This window comes from Oryctolagus cuniculus, chromosome 3, assembly GCF_051225735.1.
Source record: "Oryctolagus cuniculus isolate XC-2025 breed Fujian yellow rabbit chromosome 3, ASM5122573v1, whole genome shotgun sequence".
In the NCBI taxonomy this organism is placed as follows: domain Eukaryota; kingdom Metazoa; phylum Chordata; class Mammalia; order Lagomorpha; family Leporidae; genus Oryctolagus; species Oryctolagus cuniculus.
The window spans coordinates 29,239,824-29,252,144 of NC_142869.1; the positions used below are offsets into that span (position 1 = coordinate 29,239,824).

The following is a 12,321-nucleotide window of genomic DNA, read 5'->3' on the forward strand; positions in this document are numbered from 1 at the left end:
TCTGCCACGAAGTATAAATTATCATCAGAAGGTAAAAGTACTGACCATTCTCTTTTTACATCTTAAGCTCTAACAACTCTTGGGTGATACTTTTCCCCTGGAAGCTTCAATCAAATCTTAGTACAAAACATCCTGTCTGGTTTTGCCATGCCTTATGAGCAAGTTAAATAAAAAGTCAATAGAAACTAGCATGTGTAGGAGAGGACATTCAAAGGGAGTGTTCCAGCTAAGGTGACACCTGCATTATTACATCTGCCAGAAGTTTGTGGCTGCAGGGAAATGACTAACTTTACTGAGCTCAATTTAGCACTTGAATGCTCAAGTGGAACTCAGGCTTTCCTTAGATTGTTTTCCTAAGCAATAGGCATGCCTATGACTTTTCAGCACTCGCCAGTGGGTGTAGTTTATCACACTGAACACAGAGATGTTCAGCTGGAAATCGGGCCCTTCAGAACTGTGCTGTACTCTTCTTCACTGCCTGACTACAGCAGTAAGTGGAAGTGAAGGGGGAAGAGAATATAACATTATTATTGGAATTTGATAGCTAAAAAAGGAAATAGGATCTTGGACAAAAATGATTTCTGGATAATTTGTATAGAAATACGCAGTAAATTAAGCTTATGTCAATTATTAATAGAGAAATGAAACCAAATATTAGCTTCCAAGGATTAGACTATAAACTATGCCTCAATAATTATATCTCCTACTTTTGAACATCTAAAATGGATAAAACAAATTCTTTTTAAACCATCATCTACACTTTGCTTACACAAATATGTCTTGTACATAAAATCCAGAGAGTACAATGGTCCATTTCAGGAAAATTTCCCAAATTGAAAGGAATGCAAAAAAATTATCATAAATTATGGAAAACCTTTCAATTTGTAATTTAACATGACATAACATGACCAGGAGCTGGCTGTTTTCTTTAAGCTAATCATTTGAAGCACAAATTTAAAATTTAATTCAATTTAATTATTATTAATAAGGAGCAAAATAATAAAACTTCGGCAAGTATAATAAAATCCTTGAGCTAGGTATGTCAGTTGGAAATAGCCAAAAAGCTCAATAACCAAAATTTTAAAACTTAAAAATTGAAATAACTCACAGACAAGGAAGCAGATATTTCCCACTGGCAATTAGTGCTCTCACCATTTTTTATGTCTGTCCATGTTTTTTTTTCTATTTTTTTAAATATCAGGGTTATCTTTCAATATAAAATTGTTAATCCAATTTGAATTTTAAATAAAATATCCCATATGAGAAGCCCCAAAATGCTTCTACTCACAAACAAACTCTATTATATTTGACCTCCTATCCAAATTACAGCGATCAGGGCCTAAATACAGGATCTGTGTACCTACTAATTAGTTTTAAATTTGTAGCCTTTTATCATACAATCTGGCTCCACATTGACAGGACTACCACGTTTATACTGAAAATGTCTACTATATGTAGTTTTTGTTTTCTCCAGATGTTAACTAATTCAAATTCCCTCCTCCAAACATATATAAATTTCTGTATGTGTATAAAAATGTACTTCAAAAGTTTATGGAAAAATAGAATTAATAGTATGAGTGTATCTTTGGTTGCAAAAACAATTTTAAAATTCATGCATACTTTTCCTTAATAAACATTTTCCATGCATTATGAAAAAAATCATTAAAATGTTTTAATTAATTTTTCCATGAACATTTTAAAGTAGCCTTTGGATCATGCATTTGAGAAGTCCTAAAAGTTTGGGAATTTGTATTATATAGATTTAAAAAACTATGCATGTATTGCATAATTTTTGCCCCTAAAATAAATTTATTTTCTAATTCTGCTTTCCATAAATTCTTTGAAGGGCCCTTTTATATAACCAAATGCTTATATATTACATATTGAATATAAGCAATTAAATGGCAAATATTCTAGGCTGTGGCGATCTCCTCGGGTTCTCCTCAGTTCTGCCATTTATTAGCATGTAATATGGAGGAAGCTGCTGAATCTCTCCACCTCCAGCTCACTACTGATATACAATGAGGGCAGTTACTGCATCCTTCATTTGTGGTAAGGATTAAATAAATAATGTTCTTAGAAGAGCACCAACATGTAGTCGTACATTTTAGTGATTATTGTCCTACACTGAAAAGACTTTCAGAATTACCGAATTGAATCAAAATTTAAATTTCTGCATTAACAGAGTTCCAAGTGCATTCTTTTCCCTATTTTTAACTCTAGGCAATTGGCTACCTCAAGAGAATATAGTTGGGCCGGCGCAGCGGCTCACTAGGCTAATCCTCCACCTTGCGGCGCTGGCACACCGGGTTGTAGTCCTGCTCGGGGCACCGGATTCTGTCCCGGTTGCCCCTCTTCCAGACCAGCTCTCTGCTGTGGCCAGGGAGTGCAGTGGAGGATGGCCCAAGTGCTTGGGCCCTGCACCCCATGGGAGACCAGGAGAAGCACCTGGCTCCTGCCATCGGATCAGTGCGGTGTGCCGGCCGTAGTGCGCCGACCGCGGCGGCCATTGGAGGGTGAACCAACGGCAAAGGAAGACCTTTCTCTCTGTCTCTCTCTCTCACTGTCCACTCTGCCTGTCAAAAAAAAAAAAAAAAAAAGAATATAATTGATGAAGATATTTGGTATGTTTACTCCCCAGGCTGGAATCCTTTTCATGACCAAAACTGAATCTACATAATAACAAGAGAAAACGCTATAGATGAGATTTTGCAAATTTCTAAAAGATAAGCATAAGCTGATTCTTCCTTTCCTGAGTATTTTATAAAGTGTTATCCAGGAGAAGTATATTAGTCAGTAGAATAAGTAAGATGAGAAAACTATACAAAGTCTGCACAGCTCAGCAGCAAAGACCAATGGATAGAGTTTGCACACATATTTGAGGTCCACTAAAAATTCAGACATGTTTCACCTTTCTTAAACTCCTTGCAGGGTAATCTCATAATACGAAGTTAATAGATCATTGTTGATCATTAAACATCTAAATTTCAACACATTTGTGTAGCAGAAATTGGAACCCTACAAAGTACAACCCATGTTACATTGAAAAAAGATAAAATTCACAAACCCTAAAGAAGTCTACTGTAAATATGTTACCACCCTGAGTCAATTAATGCCACTTTACCACCTTTATAAATTCGGGGAACTGCCTAGAATGGTTAGCTTCCCTAGCATGCCCTAGAGCAGCAATAAACAATTTAAGAGGAAAGGGGAGAAGTCGTTAAATTGAAGTGGAAAAGAAAATTTTTGCTGAAGTTGGGTGAATAATGTTTATCACCCAAGTTGGTAAGAACAGGTATTTCTCTGGACTCTTTGTGAGAGTTTTCATCACTAAGTTTGTGTGTTTGAGACTGCAAACTGAATTCAAATTGGTCAAGCACCCAGAGTTTGGACAGAGTCAATTATTCTGACACCTGTCCCATTCACTGTGACTCTCTCCTGCAACAGGATGGATTTCAGGATACTTGTTTCTATTTACCTTTCAAGGAAAAAGATTTTTCACTATAATTTTCACTTTCACACAGGCTTAGAAAACTCATCAGTTATTCCCATAATTCCTGGCATATTATAATCATTGTTTTCCCTTATTCCAGTCTGTGAATATCCACATATGTATAGTAAATAGGTATTGCATTTGTCAATCAATTTTGGACTTTGTTTCTGATGTTATATATAAATACAAGCCACAGAATGGTCATCAGTTTCAGTGATACTCCCATTATGTGTTACTGATTGTTTTTACTGGGTTTTCAAAGAACTTTAACATTGTTAACAACTATAGACTATGAATGTCTCTTCATTAGCATAATGGAGTGCTATTGATAATATCATTGTTTTCCTTACAAATAGATTTGATGTCCAAAAATGTGATGAAAAATAATAAGAAAAATTTTAAAATGATATATTATAAAATACAGAAGCAAATGCAAACTGTGGTTTTGAATATGAACCTTTGCATGCATATATCTAAAAATCATGAAATACTTTTTTATTATGATAAGTAACACTTTGATTGCAGGGGAAAAGAGGAAAAAACCTTCCTGGACACTCATCATATGCCAGATGTCACTTATGGTTATATCATTTAAGTTCACCACAAAACTATGAAGTGCACATCAGCAGGAAACATCTGAGGCTAGACAAGTGAAGAAGGTCCACAGTGGATAGCACTACATGGCAATCTATCTGCTTGCACAGCCTGTGCCTATTCCAATGCACAAGGAAGGAATATCCTGAAACAGAACCCACCTCTAGCATTCTGTACTTCATCCTCTCATTAAGTTTCTTCTCCTCCCAAGTCAGTTTCCCTTTGCCTATTTCCTGAAGGACATTTATGAAAAGTGCAGAAGGACTGGGGCACATTGGATCTAGAGTTATGCTGAACCAGGATAATGTGGTGATCTTCTTAATAAACACCAAATACCTACGTCCTGGGCCTCCTTCTAAAGCCAGAATTTCCAGTAAATAAGTAACTGAGATCTTGAAACAGAGTGAACCACATATAAGTACAAAAAAACAAAGAAGTGATCTTCTCAACCCTTCTCCAAACAAGCAATACCTAAGTCAGCTATATAGTGCAAAGTATTCATAGAGAGCTCCTATTACTGTTGGACTGGTGCAACAATAATGACTAAGCCTCTCTGGATATTTACAGGCTGACAAAAAGCAGGTTTCATGGTCCAGCCTAATGGTGAGGTTAATCAAAACAGGAAAAGGAAACTCAGGTCTTTCACACTTACATCCCAACACCTTTGCTGCCCCTTGAGCATCAGACCCCTGTGTGCCACAGAAAGATTGAGACAGATAGCTGTGGTGACCATCCCTTCTATGTCTTTATCTAACACTTCTAAATAATGGGAACAACCAAATTGCTCTGTGTGCCCCCGTGACACTCCAAAAAGGGATGAAATGTCTCAGATAATGTGTTCAGGTTTAAGTTTACTAATGCCATGGATCATCTCTCAAGTCCCACTCCAGGTTTGCTTTACCTTTCACTCTATAATGGACACTTTAGCACACCTGAATCACAAGAAACCTATACACAGGAGGGGCAAACTTTTAGAATCTTATTAATTATTTAGTTTATTTAAAGTGTTTTTAATGTGGATCATTATGAACAGAAAATATCTTTATTTAGCTGTGTGCCTGAAAATGTCAAATTATCAACAAATACATACAACAGAATGTGGAAGTCAGAAAAACACTATATATAGTCTATTAAAGTAATTGGTTCTAATTCTCCAAAGACCTTTTTCACTATCAATATAGACTTATTTCTACTTACTTACAATCTCAACCTGCCTTCTGGCTACAACAGAATTACTCAATTAAAACATTAAAATTTATCCCAATACCAGAAAGTAGATCTAGTGAAAATTTAAATCACGGTAACATCTGGTATTTTCTACCCCAGTTCTCTTCCACTGCTATATTTGGTGTAGTGTAAGTTTCTAGCACCCTCATGTGGTTTAATTGGAGTGGTTTCATTGGCATTTGAAATCAGTTGCCTGAAATTGAAAACAGTGGAACCTGCTATAATTCAACATGGGAGTTCTGCTGGCATCATAAACCAAGAAAGAAAAGCTTAAGTCAGCAAAATTCTAAGACAAATGTATAGGTTCAGTTCCTAACTTATTTGCTATCTAGTGTTCATTTTATGTGATCTTTAGAAAGGATGATTTATTAGCAACTGTAGTTAATTTCATACTTGTCAGGAAGGAATCCCAGTGTTCAAAACTAGGTACTCGACATGTGCAATTATTAAATAGAGGAAAAAGAACCTATTTTTCTCAAAAAGAAAAGTAGGTGGCTTTATTACCCAGTTTATGCATATCTAGTTTAGCCAAATATAGCAACCCAATCACATCTTCAAAGATAACATGTTTAAAACCCATCCATGATTTCATAAACCTGAGGGACCCCACTAAATGGCCTTCCAGTGAAAAATTAAAAAGTAGATTTTAACACACTGACATTATCAGAATATTCTCAACATGAAATGAAATTTAAATATAATTGGCCATGAAGGAGATAAAAATGTAAATTAGTGAGAGGTAAAGAGTCTATTAACAGAAACTTGAATGTGGCTTATTTGTATGCTGAATGAAAAGTCTCAATGTTAAAAATATCAGTAGAATGAAAGAGGAATGCATTTTCTTATCACTATATGGCAATGTGTAGGTTTATGTTAAAAGGGAAAAATAGGCTTCAGAATTTCAATTTCATAGACAACAGAAACATTCTTCATTTAATTGTTGACTAATAAAATTTAAATCTAGGTAATATTTTATGATTAAATAACATATGAATCCATTAATGCACACCAATTTTCATAAATTCAAGAGACCTAATGACATCATCACGATGTTTTATGGGAAGGGTGGCAGTATTAATAGACATCTTTTAAAAGATACACAACTCGCCGGCACCGCGGCTCACTGGGCTAATCCTCCGCCTTGCGGCGCCGGCACACCGGGTTCTAGTCCCGGTCGGGGTGCCGGATTCTGTCCCAGTTGCCCCTCTTCCAGGCCAGCTCTCTGCTGTGGCCAGGGAGTGCAGTGGAGGATGGCCCAAGTGCTTGGGCCCTGCACCCCATGGGAGACCAGGATAAGTACCTGGCTCCTGCCATCCGATCAGTGTGGTCCGCCGGCCGCAGCACGCTGGCCGCGGCGGCCATTGGAGGGTGAACCAACGGCAAAGGAAGACCTTTCTCTCTGTCTCTCTCTCTCTCTCACTGTCCACTCTGCCTGTCAAAAAAAAAAAAAATACACAATTCAAAACCACCATGCATCTTCTGGTTACGGCTCCTGTTTTGCAATTGGCCCCATTCACTTCAGAGGCCAAATCTTAGCCCAAGGCTTCAGAGCAAGAAGACCACTCAAAAAATCGCCCAACAGATCCTTACAGTGAATCAGAGCAAGGTTACCTTACCTGCTGAGCCCTTTCAATGTCTTTTCCATGTTTAAAATGTCTCGCATTTTATACAAAAACCACTTATCAATGGATGTGAGCTTCACAATTTCATCAAGGGACATGTTGTCTTCTAAGGCCTGTCAAAAGGAGAAGAGAGGCTTCGTTTAGCAAACATTTATAAACATCTTTGGTGGAAAACCAGTAACACCCATGTTAGAGAGCCTGCGGTTATTGACCGAAATATTAAACATGAAACTGACATCGCTGATGTTCTTGCCAAGAAACCTAAAGGTGCTGCCAGCTATAGCCAAGAATGGCTTACAGAAGAAGTGCCTGTCTTGAGTGATCTGGGAATGGTGGGGGGACTGGTGCTTTAACCGTTTCTGTCTCCCTTCTCTTTATTTGACCGTGTTACCAATAAAATATATCCTGAATTTAGTATATCTCTTTGGAACTAAAGAGAATCTCTTGAAACTACAGTTAAGATAAATTGGTGAGGAAACCTAGAATCAATATAATGACCACTTAGTTTGTATTTTTGACAGCTATCCTTTAACAAATAGCATATTCTTATCACCTCATTTTACATTTCACACAAACATATAATAGACAGTGAGAATTTTTGGGTTAAATTTGACTTGACACTACTTCTCTAGAATGGTTTCTCACAGAAGACTTCAAACAGAAAATCACTATAGATTTTGTGCCAAGACAGGTATTTTATAAAATTCTGATATATTCCAAAACAATGTTGTAGTACCTTATTTTCTGACACGTAGCTCTTCTGAACTCAAAGCTTACTTTAGAAGTTTCTCAAAAATAAAAATTTAACTGTGGATCATTAAGCTGAATAGAAAATAAACTGAAAGAGATAAACTCTCAAAACCTAAACTTACAAATAAAAAAAATGTCAATTATTGTTTTATACATATCTGTATATATGAATGTGTTATATGTCTGTATGTTTTATGGTAATGCAGGCAATAAAAGATGATTAAAATATTAATAAATACCTTTCAAAGATAAGCATTTCAAAAACTGCTATGTGTCTCCTGGCTACAGCTCCTATTTTCCAGTGTTGGCACTATTTATATCATTGAGGCAGAATTTTGGCCCATATGTAAGAAGACTATATGTGTGTGTATATATATATATATATATATCCAGTAAAAAATAATCAGAGAATATTACAGGATAACATATTTTAGAATAATACTTTATATTTTAAGTCCCATTAAGAAATATAGATAATTCATAACTCTACTGTTACTTTCAACCCAGGGAGCTCAGTGTTCTTAATGCTTTTACTTATTTGTTGGATCAGAGAGACCAGACCACGATATAAGAGTTGAGATATAGCATGATTCAATATCTAATGGGAATACGCAAAGCCATGTTCATTTCCTAAATCCATTTATGTTTCTTTTGTCTAATTCTTCCTGTCAGCACAGTCTGATTTTCAGGGACTTAGTATTCTGTCTTACTTTCTGTGAAATTAAAGGCACAATTAGCAATCAGTTATCAACACAGTGAGGTGGATACAATCTTATGTTGATATTTTTGACTGATTAAATGAGATTTTCACACAGTCACACATAGTGAAGATCAGTCTGGAATCTTGTAGTCCGTTCACTGTAAGAAAGACCAAGAACAGGCACACCCAGAAAATTCTAACAGAAGGCAAGAATCCTGCCAGTCTTGAAACTGCATCTCAAGCGCTGCAGCTTTGCTGTGTTACACTGCTGTCATGAAGTCCATAACAACCCCACACCAGTTTGATGTTCTTTATTGTCCTTAAATCAAAAATAAAGCCATGCATCAAAAGAGGTGATGATCCAGTCATCCTGAAATAAGACTGCTGCGGGAATCAGACCTCAGAGCAAGTTGCCCTTTCTAAGAATCATGAGAGCTGGTGAAGATTTACACACTCCCTTCACTCTCTTTCGCTTCAGCCCTACAGGGTCCTTACACTGTTTGTCAAAATCATCAAGTTCCCGTTGCTGTGGAAATGAGCAGTAATGATGACCTCTAACAAACAGAAATCAGTTTCTTCTCATGGACTCTGGCCAACAATAATTTATATCTCAGACGCTAGACTTCTTGCTTGTACACAGGGCATTCTGTGCAAGAAAGAAGCTCCACACATTTTCCCTGAATTCTCATCCTTTAAAAGGCTGTTAGAAAGGAATGAGAGACTTGCTTGAGTTTAAAAGCCTAGCTGGGAACTTGGAAATGCTTCCCTTTTTCATCTGCCTCAAAATAGCAAGAACATGATTGCTAGACTTAAGGAAAAGATCCATTTGTTGCACTTTGCCTGAAAATAATACACACACACACATATAATGCCTCCACACATGTACACACACACAAATATGAATGCCAAGAATTGCTTTCAAACAGAAGACCAACATAAGAGCAATAAACAAAGATGAGACGGCTTAGGAGAACAGCCTCTCAATGCTAGTACCTGCAATAACCCTCATGGGAACATTCTAATTGCCTTGAAACTGAACATTGAAAAATGCGTATCAAAAGATAAAAGTACCTCTCAGAATTTCAATGGGATTAACATATTCTGTGCTTAGAAAACATAAAAATGAAGAGTATTGATTAGGTGCAATGAAGGAAATATTCTTTCATCCCCTTCCCCTCTCTTCAGAATGTTCAGTATATGCACACAGTTATGATGAATTCTAAACCATCAACAGCATTTAATGGTAAAACTCATATTTCATCCATGCATCCAACATGTACACATAAAATGGTCAGCAGGGCTTTGCAGGACCAAAATGTGAATTGATACTGTTGAAGGATTAATGCCTGAGCTTCCTTAAATATCAAAAAGCCAGCCAGGGATTTCTGACCGGACAGAATCCAGCAGCCCAAGTCACCTTTTATAAAATCAAATGAGCTCAAACTTCAAAACCCTAAGCACAGTAAATATGAAAGGAGATTAATATGGCATTTAATTTGCATGAAAAGTGACCAGTGGGTGGGAGTGAGAAGTGTGATGCTTTTTGTTCATGGACTTTCAGCAGAATCTGTTGTTGTTTAAACACAGAAAGGGAAGCAAATAAATGAAGATAATTCTAGGATCAGAGGTGGCACATATGCAGTAGTAGCATTTTATGAATCCTCTTCTCTAAAATACAACTTTACACATTTTTAAAGAACAAGTAATGAAGGTTATAGGAAAGGACAAGTCAATATTGTCTAATCTACTCAGGAGAATTAATACTACACATACTACAAGGAAGAGGCATTTTATCTAAACGATAATCTTTTAGAATTGCAAAGTGCTCTTAAGTCCAGGCTCAAAGCTAAATAAAAAAGAATAATTTTCATTAATTATAAATACCTAATGATATACATGGATGTCTCGAATCTTCTATAGAAGTCTTTGTTGAAGAGGATTAAAATTTTCCCCCAAATTCCTGAATTCAATAACACTTTGTAATTCAGTTTTACTATAAAATCCAGGCTACCTGTACCTATATTTGGGGAGTGGGGGGGGGGGGTCTGTGGCTCTGGGTCCCTTGTCAGGTTACCTTGGCAATGGCATAGATGCGGGTGCTGGTTGGCTCAGCCAGCTCTGTCCGGAGATCCAGGTTTGATGGCCATTCTTTGTTCATTGGGAGACGGGACGTGAAACCATCTACAGAAGGATGGCACATTCGTAAAGCCTTCTGGAAGCTCTCCTCAAATGTGCGACCAATAGCCATGACCTGAAATACAATAGAAACCAGAATAAAACTCAAGTTTTAGATGTTGGGTATTTAGGTTGCTGGTGTTCCTCTCTCCCTTTCTTTGTGGTTTTAGCAGAATGAGACATTAACATTAGGTTAGGCATTTACCAGTTATACTTGTTTCAGCTGTATTTGCTGAAACTTAAGAGGAAATTGGCTCTATCTACTCTGGACCACAGTCATACTAAAAAAAACGAATATTTGAATGGAGCATATAGATTCAGCCTTAATGTCTTTCTCATGCAAATATTCTTTAAAAAAGAAGGAAAATAAGGAAAAAACTTTATATATGTATATATATATAGTCACCAAAAAGAACTTATTTTAAAGGACCTTCAGTGAAGATCCAAGACAGATTGGCTTTCTTTATTGCTAAGCATTGTTAATAGGACCTTGAGAATCACAACAAATACTGATATATTAGAATTTTGAATGTAGGCAGAGACTAAATTCCCCACAACAAATTCAATGTGTCTTCTTCCCTTCAATCTTTGCAGCCGATTCTACACTAATAAATTGGAAAAGCCCATGTGGTGATTTATTTTGAACAACTTACAAGTCAGACAGAAACTTAAATTGACCCTGCATTCTACCCAGTTATTTTCATTGGATAAACATTGTCTTTGAACATTTCCACAGAATAATAGATTGCCATGCATTTTTTGCCTTCAATTTAAAACAATAACAGTTATAATGCTGCCTTCAGTAATCTGTGATTTCCCCAAATAGACTCAAATTCCCATTAATGTCAGTTTAGGAATCTTCACGTCAATTGTGTGACAAGATACATATTCAAAGATCACTAAAGCCAAACAGATAACCTTTTCACATTCTTCCAAATTTAATTAGAAATAAGGAAAGATTCACAAGAGCAGGAATAAACCAAATGTTAGTCCAATTCAGATATGCAATTTACAAGTCACAGTGCTACCTTGAAGTGTTAGACATTATGTTTATTGATTATTTAGCCAAGGCATGGAGAAGACTGACAGAAATCAGATATTTTATGATGAAATAAAATAAATAAAATATCTTGGGGATAGTTAATGAAAATTGAAGTATTCCATATTTATAATTTTGCCATAAACTAACCAGTTCTATAATTAACACCTTATACATTTTATTACTCTGAAGCTTCCTATCACATGATAGTATATGAGGTCCATTAATAAAGCCAAAGAAAGCATACCTATGTAGCAATAAAGGGCTGCATAACTAAGTGTGTGCTTGGAATCTGTGCTTTTCAATGTTTTATATTATTAAAATACATTTTTGATGTGTGAAGGTTTCACCATGTTTCAACAGAATAACCATCCTGGTTTTATGTGGCAGTACTCTGCTGTATTCTCCCAATACCTATATGTTAACACTGTATTTAAACTTATACCACACATTAATTCATATCATATAGGATATTGTTTATACATGTTGAACTCACTAATTGCAGATAATGTATTACAATTATCTCCAGCTTGTTCACTGTTTTATTCTCCCTCTGTCTAGTAAAAACTCAAGAAATGTTTACTTGCTTGAGTTGAACTAAATATAACGTGCTAAATATTCACTGACAACAAAAATTTCTCAGATAATGAGCCTCAGATGAAAACATCTCAAAACTGTCTCAAATTCTCAAATTCTTTGACCTGCACATGGTACTATGACA

At 36.1% G+C, this 12,321-nt stretch overlaps 1 protein-coding gene across 2 annotated transcripts in view; it reads right to left on the reverse strand.

Annotated features, from left to right (window-relative positions):
* The window catches only part of CPS1 (carbamoyl-phosphate synthase 1), a 149,897-nt gene that overhangs the window by 66,561 nt on the left and 71,015 nt on the right, over window positions 1–12,321 (reverse strand). For both annotated transcript variants that reach the window (XM_089329898.1, XM_002712455.6), the window contains 2 exons: window positions 10,461–10,637; window positions 6,931–7,049 (listed from right to left, as the gene is read on the reverse strand). In XM_089329898.1, the coding sequence (XP_089186024.1) occupies window positions 6,931–7,049; window positions 10,461–10,637 (296 nt within the window). The remainder of the gene's footprint in view (window positions 1–6,930; window positions 7,050–10,460; window positions 10,638–12,321) is intronic.